General features: G+C 38.0%; 2 protein-coding genes across 3 annotated transcripts in view; both read right to left on the bottom strand.

Moving 5' to 3' along the window:
- Positions 1–2,155: 2,155 nt before the first annotated feature.
- On the bottom strand, positions 2,156–5,355 carry LOC127455964 (cbp/p300-interacting transactivator 1-like). Its single transcript, XM_051724195.1, has 2 exons — positions 5,120–5,355; positions 2,156–3,785 (listed from the first exon to the last, which is right to left on the bottom strand). Exon 2 carries the CDS (start codon positions 3,776–3,778, stop codon positions 3,341–3,343), a length of 438 nt encoding a protein of 145 aa, XP_051580155.1. The 5' UTR covers positions 3,779–3,785; positions 5,120–5,355; the 3' UTR covers positions 2,156–3,340.
- A 5,514-nt stretch (positions 5,356–10,869) lies between these two features.
- The window catches only part of LOC127449562 (histone deacetylase 8), a 28,612-nt gene continuing 17,692 nt past the window's right edge, over positions 10,870–21,789 (bottom strand). For both annotated transcript variants that reach the window (XM_051713079.1, XM_051713089.1), the window contains 2 exons: positions 19,879–19,984; positions 10,870–11,819 (listed from right to left, as the gene is read on the bottom strand). In XM_051713079.1, the coding sequence (XP_051569039.1) occupies positions 11,797–11,819; positions 19,879–19,984 (129 nt within the window). In that variant the 3' untranslated portion in view covers positions 10,870–11,796. The remainder of the gene's footprint in view (positions 11,820–19,878; positions 19,985–21,789) is intronic.

Here is a 21,789-nt window from a genome sequence, read left to right as displayed (position 1 = left end):
ACGCCTATGGGAGACGGCGACTATGCTAAGCTTTTACCGTTAACATTTTAAACAATCCATCATCTCTTTTTCATGACAATTTTTGTGTTACTCATGTTAGATGGTGTGAAAGACTACTATTTGGGCCATAAATGGCAAAGACTGCTCTTCTTCAACCTTGATGATCGTGGATTACTTAGGGAGAGAATCGTCAACGAAACGCACTCACCATGTTGAAGTCTGAGGAAAAGGACGTTTCACTTCCTGTCAGACGAAAAATAAACTGAACTACCGGTGCCGAAGTAGGACAAGCGAACCTTCTTTTGTCAGCCGGATGAGTGTCTGCCTTCTAGTGGGGAGGTCAATAATCACAGTCTAACGCGAATCGATTCTGTGCAAGATATTGAATTGATTATTCTGTATTAAATATATAAATACACTATTAAATAATAATGAGTATAAAGCTTTACCAGTTGGTAGTTAGTGCCATGCTATATTAATAGTTGTAATGATATTAATTAGGGAAAAATAATTAAATCTTATATTTTAATTGTTCATTTTAAAGTCCTAATCGGACAATCTTGGAAACATTGCGTGCTCGGAAATCCCGTGCTGGGTAAAAACATGGCGGCTCTGTTTTTAGAAGAATAACACTGTATAGCTTGTACTCTGTGGCCTGTTTGAGACTTGGATGTGTAGTTTTCTTATTATTATTCCTATTCCTATTATTATATTTGAATTGGTTGTTGCTTTGTTTAAATTCCTTTGTCCTTGTCCTCTTTGCTTTATGTGCTATTTAATTCATTAATTCACTCATTCATGCAAATGCAATCAGGCAATCTAAAGGATATGCCTACTAGCTATATTTAGATAAGTAATACATTTTTAAATTGCGTCAACTTTACAAAACATCATCTAAAGAGATCACACACTTTGTAGACAGGTTCGGCTTTCTCTTAATATTCCGGGTTTAATCCAAATTAAGATCAATCGACATCATTTGTGGCATAATATTGATTTCAGAAAGATTAACTTTGACTTGCCCTCCTTATCTTTATAAAAATAAAAAAATCTGGGTTACAGTGAGGCACTTACAATGGAAGTGAATGGGGGCCAATCAGTAAATGTTAAAATACTCACTGTTTTAAAAGTATAGCCACAAGACGAAAACTATATGTGTGTAAACATGATTTTAGTGTGATAAAATCACTTACTAAGCTTACTATACTAAAGTTGTATCCAATTTTACAACTTTGTTGCCATGACGATGTAATGTCAACAAACCCTAAAACCCTAATACGACTTAAAAAATGACAATTTAAACAACTTCACAGCTCAAATAACACGAGTTTTAACAGAAGAATGAATGTAAGTGCTTTTATACAATTATAAGCTTCACATTTCTGTCTCTAAACCCTCCAAAAATTGGCCCCCATTCACTTCCATTGTAAGTGCCTCACTGTAACCTCCATTTTTGCTTTTTTAAAGAAAAGAAGGGACAAAATAATTTTTTGTAAATAATCAACATTGTGCCACAAATGCTGTTGTTTGAGCTTAACTTGTATTGAACCCGGAATATTCCTTTAACTTTCAGTATTCGGTTAATCTCGTATTTCTTTTCGATTACTCATTTCTGACTGAATTATCGAGTCGGACACTAGATGGTAGTCTCAACCAGTTAAAACATTTCACTCACACGGACCCTGGCCAAAGTCCTGCCCTGGCTCCTTTACTGTGTATAGGGATGTTTAAATAATAATAATAATAATAATAATAATAATGTGTATTGTATTTCAGAATTTGGCTTTAACAGTATTTTTGGCTTTGGATTTATTCTTAAAACAGCAAAAAGATTATATTCCAATCATTTTGGAGCACATTTGTCACCACTTTGCATGAAATATATACACATTAAATATTTAGTTTTATATTCAGATTTTATATATATATAGAGAGAGAGAGAGAGAGAGAGAGAGAGAGAGAGAGTTAATTAGATTTAAAATGTAATTATTTCACCTTAAATTGCCTTAAAACATTGAGTTTTATTGTTTCAGTTATACTGTGTGTGGAAAAATTCGGTATAGGCATTCGTTGCACCCAAAATTTTTCATTCATTGCTCTATAAATATCAGTAAATGTGTTAAAGTGTTTTTATGGGAAAGAAAAAGACAAAAGGTTATGCTTTATTACTTTATCTCAAATTCAGAAAAAATAGAAAAGTACACGTTTAAACACATTTAAACATATCTTATGTAGAAACACAAATGGATGGGAGAAAAGTGCTAAACAAAAAAATCTTTGATTACATTTCAGTGAGTCCCAAATTTCAAAAATAGTAAAGTAAAACAACAGACAGAAAATATCTCCCTCCTCTTCCCATGTACTTTCCAAATGTGTTTAAAGCATGAACATATTTGTGGATTCTGGCCTGCTTAAATCTACATTGCAATGAAGCTCATTTTTCTCACAGCCTACAAGACATTGAGAATAAATAGAAGAGAAATGTAAATGGATGACCATGTTGACATTTTTCCAGAGTTGCTCTACGTAAGTGCATGGTAAGTCCTATCATTGCTAAACAAAGAATAAACAAAGAATAAAGCTATCCGTCCATGCAGGCTGACTGTGGAGTAAACAGACACGTCTCTCATTAATTTATTTAATCACGGAAAACGTTCGGCCAGGTCGAGTTCCTCTGTGACCAATGACATGGCTTCTCGAGGGAATATCTCAAATAATGGACCAGTTTCACTATAGCCTTCCATTACATACAACACCATTCGGCTCTTAGTCTAGATCTGGTCTTGAAGTCAGACTGGCTTAAAACCTTTAATATCTACCATATTTTCCCAATGTCTCTTCCTCAAGCCTTATTCTGAGATTATGACAATGATTTGGGGACCATCTAAAAAGATCGAAGATGAAATTGATATCATATAGCATGATTTTATTCTATATTTATTTTTATAAAGTAGTGTGAGAGGACTCAGGACAACAGATGGCACAGGGAGAAAGTCTTAAGGCTGGCCACATGACCCTTTTGGTGTGTGTAGGTAGTCCTCCGTTTTAGTTTATAGCTTATGACATAAGCTCAAGTCTGATGACATGGTCAAAGAAAAATGCTTCCTCCAGTTAGAGAAAACTATATAAAATCTCACTTTGGACAGAAGTCTACAGCCTTCAGGTTCAGTTTCAAAAGAGCAAACTTACAAGACTTTGAGCTTATTTATCCAGCTCTTGACAGTTCAAATCTTACACTTAAGCACTCTTTTCATAGGCAAATTTGACTGCCATTCATTAGTCACTTTCATTTCGAGAAGGAAGACAGTAGCCGAGAGATATCTGGGAGTATCCGAGAGGGTCAGCAGCCAGCCGGTACATCTGCGATGAAGTCGAACTCGTTCTGACCCAGCCATAGCTCTGGAAGCTCATTGGCACGGTCCAAACCTAGCTCCACCACCAGCGACATTAAAACTTCTTCATCGACTGGATCCGAATCAATGATCCCAGGTGCCTGTGCTGCCCCAGGGGTTGCAACCTGTCCTGGGCCCAGCATGGTGGTTCCATACCCTCTGCTGGATCCATTGGTAGCTGTAGAGGATACAGCCAGATTCTGATAGTGGCTGTTGAGTTTCTGGAGCTGCATGGAGGCTATGAGGTGCTGGCCGGACTGTAGGCAGAAAGGCTGTTGCTTCCCCAATACAGGAGAGCTTGGGTGGAGAGCAGCAGAGGGGAACTGAGAACTAGTTTTGCTTGAACCTTGGTACTGCAGGAGGGAAAGAGAGTCACGGTCCTTCATGGTGGAGCTAGAAATCAGCAAGCAAGGAGAATGATTAGGATCTGCAATATTGAAATAAGTAATAATGTCATAAAGCTTGATGATGTTAAGCCTTGAGTACATAGATTCATTCTGGCCAACACACCATAAAATTACCTTAAGAGTTTTGAGGCCAGCATTAACTAAGATCACAAGACATGAGTTTATCAATGGCTCAGAAGTGAAGCAAGTCGTATGACTTGACAAGAACACAATTTGTAGGGATGAGCCATTTATATTCCCTCAGAAGTGGAGTTAATTATGGAATATGTGATGCTGTCCTGTGACTCCACATCCTTCTCTGTCTCGTATGCAAGCAAGCACACTGAGGAAAAGAATGAGGCTGTATTTTGAGGCAGTTAATCATGTGTGCTTCTCTCCTCAATCCCCACTTAAGCCCTTTTTCTTTGGGAAAAGCGTAATTGCTGAAGGCTGGCATGCAGCTGCACTGGACCTCCAGCAACGAGCAATACACAGGCTCATCTCTGCGCCTTTCTTCAGACATTGACAGCTGTAGGGCATTCAGCTTGAGATCTTTGTGTTAGCTCATTGTTCATTATTCATGGCCTTGAAGCAGTCACATACAACATAAGTATACAACTTAATTAGACAAATGTTCAACTGAATTTTGCAGTTATATGCAAAGCCTGCATTCAATATTGGAGAGACTAGAAAATGAGAATTATTATAATTTGTTGAATTGAGGTTAGTAAAGAGGTGCATTATTTAATACACTGTTACAGGTCCTACGAGAAAGAATCATTAAAAGATTGTTATCCAAAGAAAGTTCTTCTGATTTCCCAAAGCATCAATCTTGTGTAACAATCTGCCTGGTGTACAACTGATTACTGCTAATTTATCTCTACTGTCAGTAGCCAGTGTTTGGGACATTCACAACTGATTTAAACAAGCTATAATAACCACTGGATTAGAGAAAAAACAGATAGATATGTTGCATAGTAAGTAAATATCCATATGTAGTAGGTCTATTCATGAGTGGACTGCTCGAGATTAAATGCGGATTTCACTGTGCCTTTAATGCGCAATCTGGAGAAAAATCTAGATTACAATAGTAGCCTACTATTCATTGACAGTTTCTCTTTCAGAAATATAATTATTTTCCGATATGTTCGTCCGTCATTTAATTAACCATAAAAAATAAAATAAAATAATTAAAAAACTAATCTTTATATAGATAATTTTAGAGGTTAAAAAAATAAAAAATAAAAAAAATAAAAAATAAAAAAAACACTGCAATAATAAATAACTAAATACAAAAAACCGTAACTTGAAAAAGTGCATTGCATTTATTTGACAACTTACCTTTATAGGAGAAATTGTCAAATTGCGTACATTTTCTGAATCCAGGATGACGAAAGAATTAGACTAATAAACTATAAAACTGTCAACATGCGTAAATAGTTACTGGATAAACCCGTTTTCACAGTATTTGCCAAGGACGAGGCTTGATCAGAAGTTAGAGAAATGTTTCCAGGCTTCCCTGTTCTGCTCCAGGAGAGCTCCCTCAATGAACTGTTACTGAATCGAATGCATTAGCCTAAATACACACCATCAAGAGGCTTCTGAGTCCGCTCTGTGGCATGACATGGAATATCCGTGGAACCGGACTGAGAAAAGATGACGCTTCCAAGTGTGACACTTCATTTACCATTTTAGGATGACCGAACTTATTTGATAAAAAAAAAAATAAAAATAAAAAAAATAAAAAAAAAACTATAACAAATATAACAGACACAGAGATAATGTTTACTCGGATAACAACCTCCACCTTTTAACCAGGAGAAACAGTCAACTAGCGTTACAACAGTACCTCACCGTTTGCAGATCCCATACAAATGAATTGAGAGAGACGTAAAGTGACACCTACCTGTCGCAAAATTGTCATCGTCTTCTCTTATGAAACAGCTATTTTATCATATTAAACTCCAAACATAGTTCATTCCAAAATGATTTTGTGTATGTGTGAAAGATCAGTTCATTAAGTGATGAGCTGTTTCCTCAAAAAAAGGAGTTCATTCAGCACACTGAAGCATCTCCGCCATAGACATTCATTAAAAATGGCCCTTGTTCTCCCAGAACCCTTCTTATAGGGGTGCCTACAAGCTTAGCCTAAAATAGCATAAAGCAGTGGTCCCATATACATTCAATGGGTGGTACACTGGCGAGGAGACAAGAGTCCGTTTTTTAATGGATGTCTGTGGAGGAGATACTTCATTACGCTGAATAAACTGCTTTTGTAAGGAAACACCTAATCATATAATGAATTAACTGCCTGTCCACTAATCTTCAACATGTTTACACTAAACAATCCTTTTGGAGTGAACTATGTGTGGAGTTTACTTTGATAAAATAGCTGTTCTATAAGAGAAGACATGGACAATTTTGCGAAATGTAGCTGTCAGTTTACGGCTCTCTTTATTCATATGTAGGCCTATGGTGTCTGCAAACAGTCACTTATGGCACTTTTCCACTGCATGTTACAGTTTGACTCAACTCGACTCCTCTCACTTTACTTTTCTGAGCTTGCTTTTCCACTGCAGTTTAGTGCAGCCTCAACGTGGGTGGGATTATAGGCTGATCATCATAGTTGCGCCGCCTCTACTGCCGTGACATCATCTTAAACGTGACACAAACACACAACAAAGGAGCAATGGAGGATATCGAAGGAATGGTGTTCTTGATTCTCGGCATGTGGCTGTTTTTCACAGCAAGACGACAAACTTTGTTTCAAAAGAGGCTGACGGCAGCAAGACAAAATTTGAACGTTTGGGAAATCATTCACCAAAGTGTAGACGAGGACATCACTGTGTTAGCTCGACGACACATGAGGGTAAGCTAACCTGCCATCTAGCTTATAGATTCTCTCTGACCAGTCAGTGATCTGCAGGGTTTTGACGTCACATTTAGTATCAGCTCGCTTGGAACCTCGACCGAGGTGGTACTAAAAAAAAGTACCAGGTACCAGGTACTATCCACAGTGGAAATCCCCGAGTCGAGTCGAGCCGTACCGTGCAGTGGAAAACCCCATTACTGTCGTAACAAGCTAGTTGACTGTTACGATCTCTCCCGAAAGTTCAAGTTTGATGAGCTCTGAACCACGAATCCATGGGACGACAATATATTTTAACATTTTTATATAATATTATAAACAGGCTGTACTCTTGTGCGAGACGCTTAAAAAGATGGGGCACAATGAGGTGTAGCATGCAGATGGATGCAAAAAAATTACATAAAAACTTTTATTTTTGCTTTAAAGGTTTGTTCGAAACTCCACAAAATGTGTTGAATATGGAATTGAAATCCTGCCATTTACATTTCCCATTAATATGGGCTCAGTGTGCCAGTCCGTGTTTTCTTTTCACCCTACTGAAGCGCGCGGAAAGACAGATGCTCACTATTCACACACACTTCACTCACTGTTCCAATAATAGCTCACTTAATAATTATCATTCATAGAAACATCAAAGGCAGTAAAACAACATCTCTACTCCTGAGACAATTAACTCCTACATGTTTTTTAAAATATGCTATGGAAATCAGACTACAAATAATGCACGTTTTATTACAAAAAAAAAAAAAACCTTGGGACATTATCAAGTTGTCTTATATAGTTATTTTTGAATTATGTAGACAATTAATTGAGCCGTGGTAATTAAACCCGTTCATATCCAACCAAAGACTGGATAGAAAACATGACTAGTCATCTCAATATTGAAAAAGAAAAATGACGAGATGCAGCAAAAGGGCTGGTTTCATTAATGGCTGCATTTGTCGTCGTTCATTAAGACACATGTAGATTAAGAGGAAAGTGACGGGTAAAGGAGCAGAGATTTGCTTTACTCCTGTGGGAAACGTTATGCAAATAAGACAAACGGTTTTAACATCCGATTTTGTTTGTCAAAACTCAAGAACTAATGTCGTATAGATTCCTTTTGTATAAAATAATGGTTTACACTCTTCAAATATTTCATTTCGGTCGTTTACTGGGGGGTTGCCTTGTTTTTGAATGAATGGATTAGTGAAAGGTTGAGCACGTCTTCAGGGTGGACAGATGAATGCTTTGCATAAAATTCGTTGGGATGTCAATCATTCAACTAGATGAACAGGTGCCACGAACGTATAGCCAGATCGGGGACACAAAGGGTTTTCCAACTGTTTATCTATTTTTAGATTAATTATGAATGATGACTAACATCCTACAAGCAGCGATAAGATACGTATTAACATACAGGTAAGCAAGCTTATTTAATGCTTTTCAAACTACGGTTTTATCATTTCAGCTGTGGAAAGTATACTTTATAGTCTAACGTTCATCTGATCATAATAATGCGTTTTGACTGCAAAATACACTCTGTGATCTTAATTTCGACATTTAGGGCCTAACAAAATGCATGATGTACTACACTAATGGGAGTCATTGTTGTCTATCAAACACCTCTCTGAAATGTTTATGAAAAAATGAAAAGATCACCTTAAAAATAGGGCTACAACCCCTTCAGTCGTGACTATATTCACAATATGGCAAAGCCCTGAGTGAATTATTGCTTTTATAAAACAGTCACCACATAATAAAAATATTAAAGACACAAATGTTCATTTTTTGTAAGTAAAGTCATTAATAAAATCATCTTCTGCCAGAAACCATAGTCCATGGAACTGGAAGTAAACAGTAAACAGAAAGTTGCTGCGGAGCAATACAAGTAGAAGTTCTGTGAACAGGTCAGAGCTGTGCTTTATCATGAATAAAGCATGGCTGTTGACCAATCAGCAGTGCTAGGTAGTAATAGATTACATGTAATCTGGATTATATAATCAGATTACAAAATCGGGAGCTTTTAATGGGATTACATTTTAGAATACTTGTAATTGGACTACAGTTACTTTTTATAGATTACATGATTACATATTAATAAGGCAACAGCAGTTAATTGTTAATAATTTATTGATCATTTTCATATAAATATCATCATATTCTTACCCCGAAGCGCAATAGTCTCACAGATGTGCTCTTTTTACGTTACAACAGTAAGATATGCACCTCAGCTAAGGAATAGGTGATGGACTATTACTAAGTAGTAAGGGTTAATAGTAAGTGTGTCAGAGTTTTGTGCTGTTAGCTTTGACCTATCAATGTCATTGCTGTTGATTTCAGGTTCATTACTGTTTGTTCATGCAATGTTTTTATTATTTTATGCACTTAAAATGAACTTGATGTCTCAGTGTTTTGAATTATAAACTTTGGCCATGCAGTGTCATAGCTGTTAGATTTAATGTTTACTTAATTTATGCAATGTTTAATGCACTTTTAAAAATGTCACAAGGAGCACTTCTTGTGAGGCTCTTTTTGTTAGTAATAAAGAATGGAATACAATTTGTACTTTTATGTTAAAATGATTATCCTACTCAAATGCATGTGAACTAAAATAAAATAGAATTAGGTTGAAAGTAATACAAAAGTAATCTTATTAGATTACCCCAAAAATTATGATACTGATTGCATTTTTTGTCATGTAATTTGTAACAGTACCTGATTATAATTCACAAGTAATCCACCCAGCACTGCCAAGCAGCATCCAGGACCGGAACTATCAGTTTTATAAAAATTCTTATTAGGTTGTCACACAAAAACCTCATTGCAACATTCTGGAAAAGTTTGTTTATGTTTATAAAAAAATTCAACGTTCCTATAATGTTAAGAGTTAGTTCCATTACACTAACGTTAAGGGAACTTATTAGGGTTAGAACTTGTGCTTAAATTGTCACAGAATTTATTAGTGCAGACTCAGACAACAATGCTGATGAGCAAGGAAGACTCAAACAGGGCTAGTAGGCAGAGAGGAACCCGGCACAGACTGCAGCGTGGAGATGGAGAGTGTGTTCGTAGGCGTGTGTGCTTCATGGCAGTGTGGCACGTAGATCCGTAAGGAATCTTCTGGAGGAGAGTGTGTTCGTAGGCGTGTGTGTCGTGGCAGTGTAGAGGGTAAACGAGCGAGGAATCCTCAAGTGAAGCATCAAAGTGAGCGAAGAGGCTGATTGGACGGTAACCGCAATCAGGGCACACAGGCGGTGACTGGCAACCAACACAGAATACACTTCCAGACGACTAAGGCAGAGAGAGCGAGGTGAGTTAATGAACACACACAACAACAATCTAGCAATGAACACGAGACAGAGTGGGGTTTAAGTAAGAAGGAAACAAACAAGGGACAGGTGCCGTCAGCCTGCAGAAGGTTGGTATGATCAGGGTTCCCATGGAAACGCTGATTCCGCATGCCGGCAGCACCTGAAACACATGAGGGAGAGAACACCAAAACAAACAGAACAAACCGGCAGACTCACCGAGACCGTGACATAAATGGTGCCTGTTTAACAAAACCAGAGCAGATTCTGTTCACGGTTGTTGTTATTACAGCATATATTCGGGACACGGGTCAATACCCACGTCACTGGATGAAGTATATCTGGATTCTATTCAAACCACTCGCATGCATATCTAATGAACAAGAAGTGCATCCTTCATCAAATACAGTATACTCTGACCGTACACGATTTTGGACGGAGGGATAGTTTTTATATAATACAGCTCATCCAATTATTCATGACTATTTAAAAATTATTAGAAATCGTGAAAAAGGATATGCTGTCGCTGCAGATAAAAAACATCTAACTCCTAGTAAACGTTTCGAAAACAACCTGATCCAAACAATGAAAAGAAAAAGAAAAAACAGGAATATGAAGTGTTGAGTAGATTGTTTGGCATCAGGGTTTTAATAGGGCGAGCCATTGAAAATCAGTCCCGTCTCTCCACTCAGTTCTGCAAGTTTTACAGTGTTCATTTTGGTAGCATGGATAAGTTTATTGGACTAAAATGCAATAAGCCCCATCTCTCAAAGCTAATAAAGGACTTAATGAATCGCACTTGGTGTGCCATTCAAAGAAACCTCTGCAACCAAGAATCCATAAAGATCATACTAAAAAGAACAAAACTTCCACATGTGGCGGCACCCACTTGTAAAGCGTTGCTGAAGGATCTCGGAAGACTCAATGAAAGGGCAACATGCCACACATTTGCTTTTTGTATTTTAATATAAATCAGAAAACAAAGGCATTTTTACAAAACTTAAAAGCAGACAGAGAGCTTAAAAACATTTAGCAGTTTGGATTCACTCATCAAACACAAGAAAATAAACATTGCATTAAAAGGCATGCCATAGGCAACATAAAGTATCATGAAGCCAACATGACTTGAAATTTGGTCAGTCTGCCCATTAAGTTGAATTTATTCAATCCATAAACAACCCTCCGGAGATTATGATGCACCCTAATTACATAACTGGTTGTTGTTTCAATTAAAATGTTGTAGAAGATTGGGCCAACTCACCATCCCACAGCATTCCCCAAAAACATAGTTACAACAAAAATAGGCATTGATTAACTGTACAGTATTAAAATGTTCTACACACTCTCATAGCTGGTGGTGGCAGATTGTTGGAGCGTGCGAATATGTGTTTGGACTCTTGTAAATGTATTTCATCAAGACGTTTGCAGCCAGACCGCAAAGACTTGAGTGACTTGCGATATCTTTACCATCTGGTTAAACGTATCTCTGCGACACATCTTTGATGTGACACCACCATCAGGCATTTTTGTTATTCCTCTTCGTAAAAATATGCCACATTAGAAACAGAACAATGAACAAAAAGCACAGTCATTTTTGATATACCTCACTCAAAACATGTTTCATCTGAAAAGAGCTCTGGATTTCTTTAAAAAATATAGCCTTTAGAAATTTGTCCCGTATCAAACTTTGACGTAATCTTTCAAATGGGGCAACACTGGTCCATTTATGCATTAAAAAAAATGTTCCCTGGAAACATTCAAGTAATGTTTTCCAAGCTCGCCTCTGGCGATGGATCCCACATACTGTCTTCATTAGAGGAGAAGGGCCTGATTTGGAAACATGAGCTGGGAGCCCACTCCTAAACTACATTCTTCAGATTCCCTGTAAACAAGCAGGGGAAGAGAAAGATAATTTTAAAAATGGGTCAAAATAAATCACAGAAAAACATATTGAGAAATGGTGATACCTTAATGGAGGCATCAGTTGTAATGGGAATGGTTGATACTTTCATTTATTGTACATCACTGGTACATATTTCTAATCATAAAGGCTGAACAGTATATATCACCTGTACACTGTATACCAAACCTAAATATCTACAGCTGTGTGGTATGTCACATCTGCACAAGAACCTACTATCCTAAAAAGGCAAGATTTCCTATAGCATGCCCATCAAGGAAGCTCAGATTGATTCAAATATCTAAATGAATTTACAAACCACAATTTGCATTGGAATTGTGCCTTCCATTCATACAAACACTATACAGTTGCACTGACAAAGGATGTGCCCTTTGTTCCCACCAGCTGCTGTTTTGATAACATTATGGCTTGCAGGAGAAAGTAATGGAGTTGCAAATAAAGGCACTGTTTCCACCCTTTACAAAGCACACCTAATAATGAAAATATGTCAAATTAACATTTAATAGAAGTTTAAATAAATTCAAATTCTTTACATTTTAACAGAAATATTTAACAGCTCAACCAGCTTCAAGAAATGCTGTTTGGCTCTTAGACTGTAGTAACCTAAATGCCCTCAAATTAGGTCACAATTTGCAACAATGACTCAGAACATGGATTTGCTCAAAATATGGACAAAATGGCTCATCCAAAATTATGGGGGGAAAAAAAACATTCACTCATTTTCAGAGATTTAATCGGAAGCAAGATATTTAACATTTTAATGCATTGTAACACTGTTTTTTTATTTTTTATTTTTTTTTTTACTTTCCCGGAAGTTGCACTTCTGAGGATTTTTATGTCTTCAACTTGAAATGAACAGGCTTTTCCATTGCTTAAATTCAGGTGGTTTCACTTAAGAAAACTGCAAATGTTTATAAATCTAAGAATGTCCAGCATTTAACAGCAGTCTGATTGCCTTGACTACATCATTTCTTACTGGACTACCACAAAAAAATCAGTGTATATGTAAAGTAAATATAGCAGAAAAGATTAAGTTCTTTCTACATTGAATTAGTTTAAGAGAGAACATGGAAATATTAAGTAAATTATACATTCAAACATGTAAAAATTAATGCTCTAGCTAGCTTATATGTAAATATTATTTATAATAGATAGTTATCTTTATAATGTGTCATAATGTATAAATCCTAAAGTAGAAAACCTTGTCATATTTATTTGCTAATTTGAGTACATTTCACAGGTAAATAAAACAAGTAAATTTTACTTAACTTTTCAAAGCTGGTGTTCCCAGCATGCACCAAGCTTGAATAAATGGTAAATGGTCTGCACTTATATAGTAGTGCCTTTTAACCTTAGCAGTTCTACAAAGTGCTTTACACTGTGTCTCATTCACCCATTCACACACACACACCAATGACAGCAGAGCTGCCATGCAAGGTGCTAGCCTGCCATTGGGAGCAACTTGGGGTTCAGTGTCTTGCCCAAGAACACTTTGGCATGTGGAGTCATGTGGGCTGGGAATTGAACCGCTAACCCTGTGATTAGTGGACAATCTGCTCTACCACCTGAGCCACAGCCAACCAACTTAATTAATCAACTTGCATGGTTTCACTGTTTGCAAATTGATTTACACTTTTTTTATTGCTGATTTTGTTGTTACGTTTGATAATATTTTGTTTTGTGAAGTCTGAAGTTCATTTTCTACTCAAAATTACCCGTTCATGATAAAAAGAGCTATTAATTGTTACCTTCATCGTGTTTTGTGCACCAAGTGTTTAGGTATGCATGCACAGCTCAACATCTTGTTTCATCGCCATAGAGCTGTTCAGCCATAGCGTCAATTTGTAGGCAAACCCGGAAGTCAAATTCGCCATGGGTTCCCTCTGGATTTTACTATGGATTATAACTTTTTATAATGGGGTTTTTAAAACATAAAATAAAATCAACATGGGTTAAATAAGGTCTGTGGTAAACATTACTTGATGATACGTGAATGTTTTGTTCTACAACAAATGTGAATTTTGAAGCTGTTGTGTGTTTTTAAAAAAAAAAAAAAGTATGTAATTTAATACAGCTTCAAAATTCACATTTGAGGTATGAATGTGTGAGATTTATGTTGTAGAACAAAATGTCTACATATCACCACAGATCTTATTTTACTCATAAGTTCAAGAACCCCATAATATTACCACACCTGGATTTTTTTTTTTTTTTTTTCCAAGTAAACCCCACTCTTTTTTTGTTCAACAAAAATGTCCCGTTTATTTTGGTGTGGGCTATATTACGTGCAAACAGTACAGTCTGTATTACACACCTACTTATCAATCATATGGCTATCAAGCCTAAAATGCTGCAGAATATACTGATCAGGATAGCTGAAAACAACCATGTATGGTGTTTACCCGTTTTCTGCCCTTCTTGCAAGGCGGAGTGTTGTAAATGTTACCCAGATGTGCTTGGAAACTCCGCTAATTTGTAACAACTGCAAGGCTCTCTATTTATTACCTGCGTTAATCAATCACAGTTCTTCACGGACAAATGGTTTCGCATATTATTAACAGAGCTCATGTTTGGGAAGGTCAGACACTCTGAAGGGACTTTAACGAGCACGCGGCTGACGGATATCTCACGTCACACAGGTTGCCTCTTGCATTTGTTTCCTCATCCACACACTTTTCCCTTCCCTCGTAAACATAGCGCTTACGCGACATAAATAAGACCGTAAACAATCAGCGAGTGCCACAGCTTCCTAATTAAAAAGAGGTTTAATTAATGTGAGCTGTTGATTAGAAAGCTGAGGCCCACGGTAGTGAGAGCTTGTCGAAAAAACAATACAGGAGTCTTTAGAAAACCCTCTAAAAACCACTTCGATGGTGTCATTTAGTGCCTAATAAAATGCTCATCACAATCAACTACTTTCTCTTCCCATTTAAATCAAATAATTTCATTTAATTTAAACTAACGTTTCATTCAAGGGTATGGATATTTTGGATTATTAAATCAATGTTGTGACACATAACAGTCCACAGGTCAAAATAAAGCCGGAGAGATTTAACAGGTAAAGAATAATGACGACTGGCACACAAATAGTGCCAATCTTCTCCAATCCACTGGCCAGGTGTTATACCACATCCAGTTTACCTGTCACTTAAAACAACTGGTGCTGTCCCAATATGGTGGCCACTGAAGGCACTATTAATTATAATGTATCATCACATGAATTAAGCATTTTCTTACGTACACCAATGAGCCAAAACATTATGACCACCTGACTAATATGCTGTTGATCCTCCGCGTGCCGCCAAATCAGCACCGACCCACCGAGGCATTGGCTCTACAAGACCCCTGAAGGTGTCCTGTGGTATCTGGCATCAAAACATTAGCAGCAGATCCTTCAAGTCCTGTAAGTTGCAAGATGGAGCCACCATGGATCAGACTTGTTGGTCCAGCACATCCCACAGATGCTCAATTGGATTGAGATCTGGGGAATTTGGAGGCCAGGGCAAGACCCTGAACTCTTCATCATGTTCCTCAAACCATTCCTGAACAATGTGTGCAGTGTGGCAGGGCGCATTATCCTGCTGAAAGAGGTCACTGCCATCAGGGCATACCATTTCCATAAAGGGGTGTACCTGGTCTGCAACGATGTTTAGGTAGGTGGCACGTGTCAAATTGACATCAACATGAATGGCTGGACCCATTCGGTTTCCCAGCAGAACATTGCCCAGAGCATCACACTCCCTCCACCGGCTTGTCGTGTTCTCACAGTGCATCCTGGTGCCATCACTTCCCAGGTACACAGTGCACACGTACATGGCCGTCCACATAATGCAAAAGAAAATGGGACTCACCGGACCAGGCGACCTTCTTCAACTGCTTCATGGTCCAGTTCCGACGCTCGCATGCCCATTGTAGGCGCTTTCGATGGTGGACAGGGGTCATCATGGGCACTCTGACTGGTCTGTGGCTACGCAGCCCCATATGCAGCAAGGTTCCTCCCATAACCATCATAAAAATTGTCTGTGGACCTTTTGTCGGTTCAGACCAGATGGGAAGGCCCTCGCACATCGATGAGCCATGGGCGCCCAACACCCTATGGCCGGTTTGTGGTTTGTCCCTCCTCGGACCACTGTCAGTAGGTATTCACCACTGCTGACCGGGAGCACCCCACAAGCCTTACCATTTCAGAGATGCTCTGACCTAGTCGTCTGGCCATAAAAATGTGACCTTTGTCAAAGTCTCTCTGGTCTTTACTCCTGCCCATTTTTCCTGCATTCAACACATTGACTACGAGAAACGATTATTCGCTTACCATCTAATCTACCCAGACCTTGACATGTGGCTTTGTTAGGAGATGATCAACGTTATTCACTTCACCTGTGAGTGGTCATAATGTTTTGGTTCATCAGTGTAGATGCTGTTTTCTATCATTTGTAGGAATCTGCCCTGGCTGCCTTATTTAAGATGTAAATGATAGTTGCTCAGATAATTGCTCTATCCAAAGTCATGTTATGCTGAAAATATCCCTAAAACAGTTTTATTTAGGACATAGAATGGTAGCATAGATCATTTCACATACAACATGCAAGTCCTGTGTTTCAACACGGCTGAACAGGACACCACTGAAAAGTCATATATGCCTATATAAATGCATTGGTTAACCTAAAGAAGCTATATAGAATTTAAGTAGAGCTCACAGTGGATTTTGTCACTTCTCATAAAACTATGCATGCAAGAAAATACACTTTATGTAGCTCCAGTAAAATCTCTATTTTCTAAAAGCTGACCTCAGTACATTTCAATCTCTAATGACCCTTGCTAACCACAAGATCCTAAAGGCTAAACTGATCTGTACTTGTGTGTTAATTCACAAAGGATTCTATAACAGTCTAAAATAGAAGTTGAGCAGCCTGAGCCTAAGCCCTTTTAATTTAGACCCTAGTGCTATGGGATAGAGCAAACATGTGGCACATGCTACACATACCATGTGGGCACAGAAAATAAGCATGTTTGTTGCTCTGTACTGGAAAAGGTAGAGCCCTCATACTGCACAAACAAACAAAAACTAGATTTTTATGTTTCACACCAGTCTTAAGCAAGCACCACTGTTGCATCATAACCTCATCTTACTTACGAATCTATCCTCTGAAAAGTTACGTCAATCACTGTTAACATTCCAGCTAAAATATTTAACAACAGATCTAAATGCTGGATGTTTGTAGATTTAGTTCTGAGGCAGAGGGAATGTAATTCCAACTAAGCTGCACTTTAAAAAGTGTCAGTGTCAGCAGTGTGGTTGCTGTCAGACTGTACTGCTTCCTAATAAGGTGAGGTGGTGACCTCTGAGGGACTTTAGGTCAACAGCAGAGATCTGAGGCCTTTTCTAAAGGGAAGTAAGTGTAGTGGACATTAACCAGAGCAGGGGCCAGAGCGAGAGATCAATAAGATGTAAATGGTAAGAGAAATGTTTGGTCGCAGTTGAAAAAGCCGCTAAAAAGACAAACTGTCTGAAGTTAAGGTGGCGCAGATGTGATTAAGTGTATTGACATCTGCTGTCTGTTTTTTTCTGGTTGCTGATGTGCATTAAACCTCACAGGCTGAACACAAGTTAAAGGTGGTTATCCACAGGTCATCCCATAAGGAGTGAAGTGATAAGAACAGGAGACCACAACTTGTCACTTAGTTCTCAACAGAAGTTTAGAGGTTGAAAAATCTTTAATTAATGAAAATGTTCACGTCTGTTGCGCGTTCATGAGCACTATGAAAGAAGGTCATGGTTTTTAGCTCTAAACATGCAAAGGACATCAAGATTTTTATTGAAAAATGGCTTAAATTTCATATCGTTTTCCACCAAAACCTATCGTAACCTTCAGAGGACTTGGAATATGACGAACAGGCTGCATGGACTACTTCTATGCTACTTGTGGGTGCTTTTTTAACCTTTAAAGCGAGTCACTATCAACTGCCATTGTACTGAGAAGACAGAGCAGGACATTCCTTAAATTTTCTCCTTGTGTGTTCTGCATGAAAGAGAAAGTCATATGTGTCTCGAACAACATGAAGGTGAGTCAGTTATGACAGAATTATCATTTTGGGTGAACTATTCCTTTAACACCACACTGAGTAAAGCAAAGTACTGCGGGTGTGACACAAGTTGGCTTATGTAATTTTTTGTTTTCTTATATTCAGACAGCATAGATTACACTTGGAACACCTTCCAACAAGGTTCCATTTGTTAACAGTAGTTAACAATATTAGTTAACATGAACTAACAATGAACAATACTTTTACAGCATTTATTAATCTTGGTTAATGTTAATTTCAACATAGTAATACATTTTTTATAAGTAATGTTTCTTGTGACATACAAATCAGCCTGATATCTCAGTTGTCTTAATTGGTTGAGACAGGCTTGTTAGCTAATTACTAAACGCCCATTGTGATGTCACTGCTTTCGCCTGTGTGTAATGACTCTATTTATACTGCTCTCCATTGTGAGGAAACTGTACCTTGACAAAGGCTTGTTGCCGAAACGTTGGTTATAAAATAAACTTGTAAGAGAGTGTGCAGTTCTATATTTTTCTTTTGAAAGAATATTTTTAGTTCATGACACCTAATACATTAACTAATTTTAACAAACCTTATTATAAAGTGTTACCATTGCATATGAATTAATTCCGCTTTTCCCTTACAGATTTTACCCCATTCAGTCTTAGGGTCTGAATGAGCTCAGGAGGGAAAAATTATTTTCTTTATCATATCCAATCTGTTCAAATGTTCTCAGCATTGCTTTGAAACATTGTTTTGGGTCTTAAGATTATTGTCCCTGGAGGAGGTGAAAAGGCAACAGAGCAAGAATAGACTAACACACACACGTCTTGCACAAACACTGCAATAAAAAAAATACACCAAGTGATAACATATATGAAAAACACAAAACAAAACCTCACTGTCAAAGGCACAAACGAGATATTTAATATAAGTGTGGATATGTGTGTGTGTGTGTGTGTGTGTGTGTCTGGAGGTATGTGCATACATGTGTGCAAATGTTCCTAGTTTAGACTGTTCTCATTCTCATCCCAGCTGCTCTCTAGAGACTTCAACTTCCACTGTTCCAAAGAATCCTTTGCTTATTTGTTTACTGATCACTGGGAACATCAAACAGACATGTTTCTCTTTTCTACAGCTGAGGAGAGCCAGTCACAGGGGACAAGTGTGGTTAGTTAAAAGGTCTCCATGGTCGCTGATGGGGTGGATGCAAAGTTCTTGAAGAGAGTAAAAGGACGACTGAATGAATGAATGACACATGAGGAAGGAGCATTACAGCATCGTACCCATCACCAATGGCTGTCCAAATAAACAGACCATTACTCTGGACATTATAGCCAGCCCTTTTGAAATGGACAAAAGTAATTCCATCTGTGGAAATGGCACTCTATTAAAGGAGTAGTTCACCCAAAATTGAAAATTCTTATTTACTCACCTTCATGCCATCCCAGATAAGCATGTCTTCCTTTTTGTCTGCAGAACACAAAGATTTTTAGAAGAATATTTCAGTTCTGTAGGTCTCCAGAATGCAAGTGAATGGTGACCAGACCTTTCAAGCTCCAAAAAGCACAAAGGCAGCATAAACAATCCATACATCTCCAGTGGTAAAAGTGAAAGTGGACATTTATCGTAAAAAAGGTTTGAAATATTGGTTTATCACCCAAAGTGATTGCATCTATTAAGAAAACAATGTATATTTAACCACTACAGCCATATGGATTAATTTTATGCAGCCTTTATGTGCTTTTTGGAGTTTGAACGTTCTGGTCACCATCTGGTCAGGATTTAATTGCATTCTGAGGACCTACAGAACTGAAATATTGTTCTAAAAATCTTTGTTTGCATTCAGCAGAAGAAAAGAAAGTGATGGCATGAGGGTTAGTAGATGATGAGAAAATCTGTAAGGAGAAGGGGTGAGATTCTGGTCCGTGGTTGTGTATGGTGAAGTTCTGGTTGTTGTCATGGTGATTACCTTTGATGACGCTGATAACCCGCTCCAGTTGCTGGCTCTCATTGCGGTCGGGTCGGCAGCTTGGGCTAATCTCCAAGGAATAATCTGGGCCATATTCTGTAAAATACTGGATTAGGGATAAAAAAAAAAAAAAGGGACAAAGAATCCTTTAAAATATAGTACAGAAAGATTGGTAGTTTCAGAGATACCAGTCAGAACCAGAACAGTTTCAGTCATACTTCCACTTTCTTCCAAAACTACATACACATACACTTTCCCAATGCTCTGTGGAGAGTCACACTCAGTCTTTCACAGTATTTTGAGCCCACTGCTTAAAAGCCAAAAAGCAGTTAAAGTTTCCCCTATCATGAATTACATCTGAATTACAATTAGTAATGCATAATGTTTTAGAAATGGAAACTATTTGGGCTGGCCAAAAATACAGCCAAGTGTGTTGCCTTGCTCATTAGAAAGACAGTGTCTGCATTGTGTTGGTGAGGTATCTGGTATTGGACAAGCATCAGATTTGCTTGTATGTGTCTGTTACATGCATTAGCTCAACCCTGCTTTCAATTACTTCTCTCTTGTTTATCCGGCTAACCTCCGGTCCCAATGCGCTTCAACCTGCTAGGGATTATAGAACATATGAGTCTGCGAATGTGTGTTCCTACATGTTTTTTTTTTTTTTTACATTTTACACATACATACTTAATCAGAAATGTGCTTATACAACAAACACTTGTAAAATACTTACATTTTAACATGCGTGAGTATGCACACACACAGTACACCCCACCATGCCAAATGTTTTCCCATAAACCCAACCCAAGCAGACTAATCTGAGACAGCACTGCCCACTTCTCTGTTACAATTTTTGGTTTGGGCCACATTAAGACCACATTGAAAAAATAGTGTTTAGTGTTTATGTGTTATATTGAATCATGAACTTACTATTTAAAAAATGTGAATAAACTGATATGAAAAAACTGGGATGATAAATTGATATGAAAAAAGACATCTATAATGGTGGCAGGCAGACAAAACTTCACATAAAAGTATAAGTTCAATAACCTGCCCTTCTCGACAGGGCAAGTCAAGCAAGAAAAATCCAGCAAGGAAGAACGATACACTCTATGGGTCAAAATATGGACAGAGACAAACTTCAAAGAGGTCATCATAAAGATCAGTTTATGTTTAATCTCCTGACCTTTTGAACCTCTAACTATCAACACCACCCAACATCTATTATGGACTTCCACAAAGCTCATTTCCAGCATTTATCCCACTCCGGAATACTGCGAGCCAGCCACTTCCCAGATGCAACGGCAAAACATTCCCACCCACACTAGGAGATAGAGGCCACACTAAATGTTGCTGTTATGGTGTTAATCTTAGCATTCATGATGTATCGGACAGGAGAGGTTGAGTAATACCTAATCCTAGATCTGTATTCTCCTCCAAAGGAGTGTTTCCAGGTTTGGCTCACCCCAAGAAATCAACCACTATCATAAAATTCAAAATCACCATACAGTCTGATTTGCTGAACTCAGGGCATATTTTATGTTTTTCTAAATGGGTGGATACATATAGCATCCACCATGGCTGGAATCCTTCCCCTCTAGATCAGTCCATATGTGTGGGCCGTAATGAGCCAAGCCCATTCTGACAGTCTGTCTGTCTCTCACTTGCTAGTGCACTACCAGACCTGGTTCAAAAGGCAAAACAACAGACAATGCAAGCATAACACTTCTGGCACTCACAACATCCTGTCTAACTCAGTGTGAAAAAGCTGGCAGTTGATGAGAGTGTGTGCATGTGTATGTGCATGTCTAAGAAATATTTCTAAACTCTAAAGAAACAATAATTCATTACGTTAGACTGAGAGAGAGAGGCAGAGTCATGTCTTTAAGGTGGGATGGGCAATGGAGGTCG

The sequence above is a fragment of the Myxocyprinus asiaticus genome, chromosome 2 (genome assembly GCF_019703515.2).
Source record: "Myxocyprinus asiaticus isolate MX2 ecotype Aquarium Trade chromosome 2, UBuf_Myxa_2, whole genome shotgun sequence".
Taxonomy (NCBI): domain Eukaryota; kingdom Metazoa; phylum Chordata; class Actinopteri; order Cypriniformes; family Catostomidae; genus Myxocyprinus; species Myxocyprinus asiaticus.
This window is presented reverse-complemented; position numbering and strand designations above follow the sequence as displayed.

Bases quoted from the DNA above. Each gene is read 5' to 3' on its own strand.
- LOC127455964 (XM_051724195.1), bottom strand. From the start codon at position 3,778: ATGAAGGACCGTGACTCTCTTTCCCTCCTGCAGTACCAAGGTTCAAGC.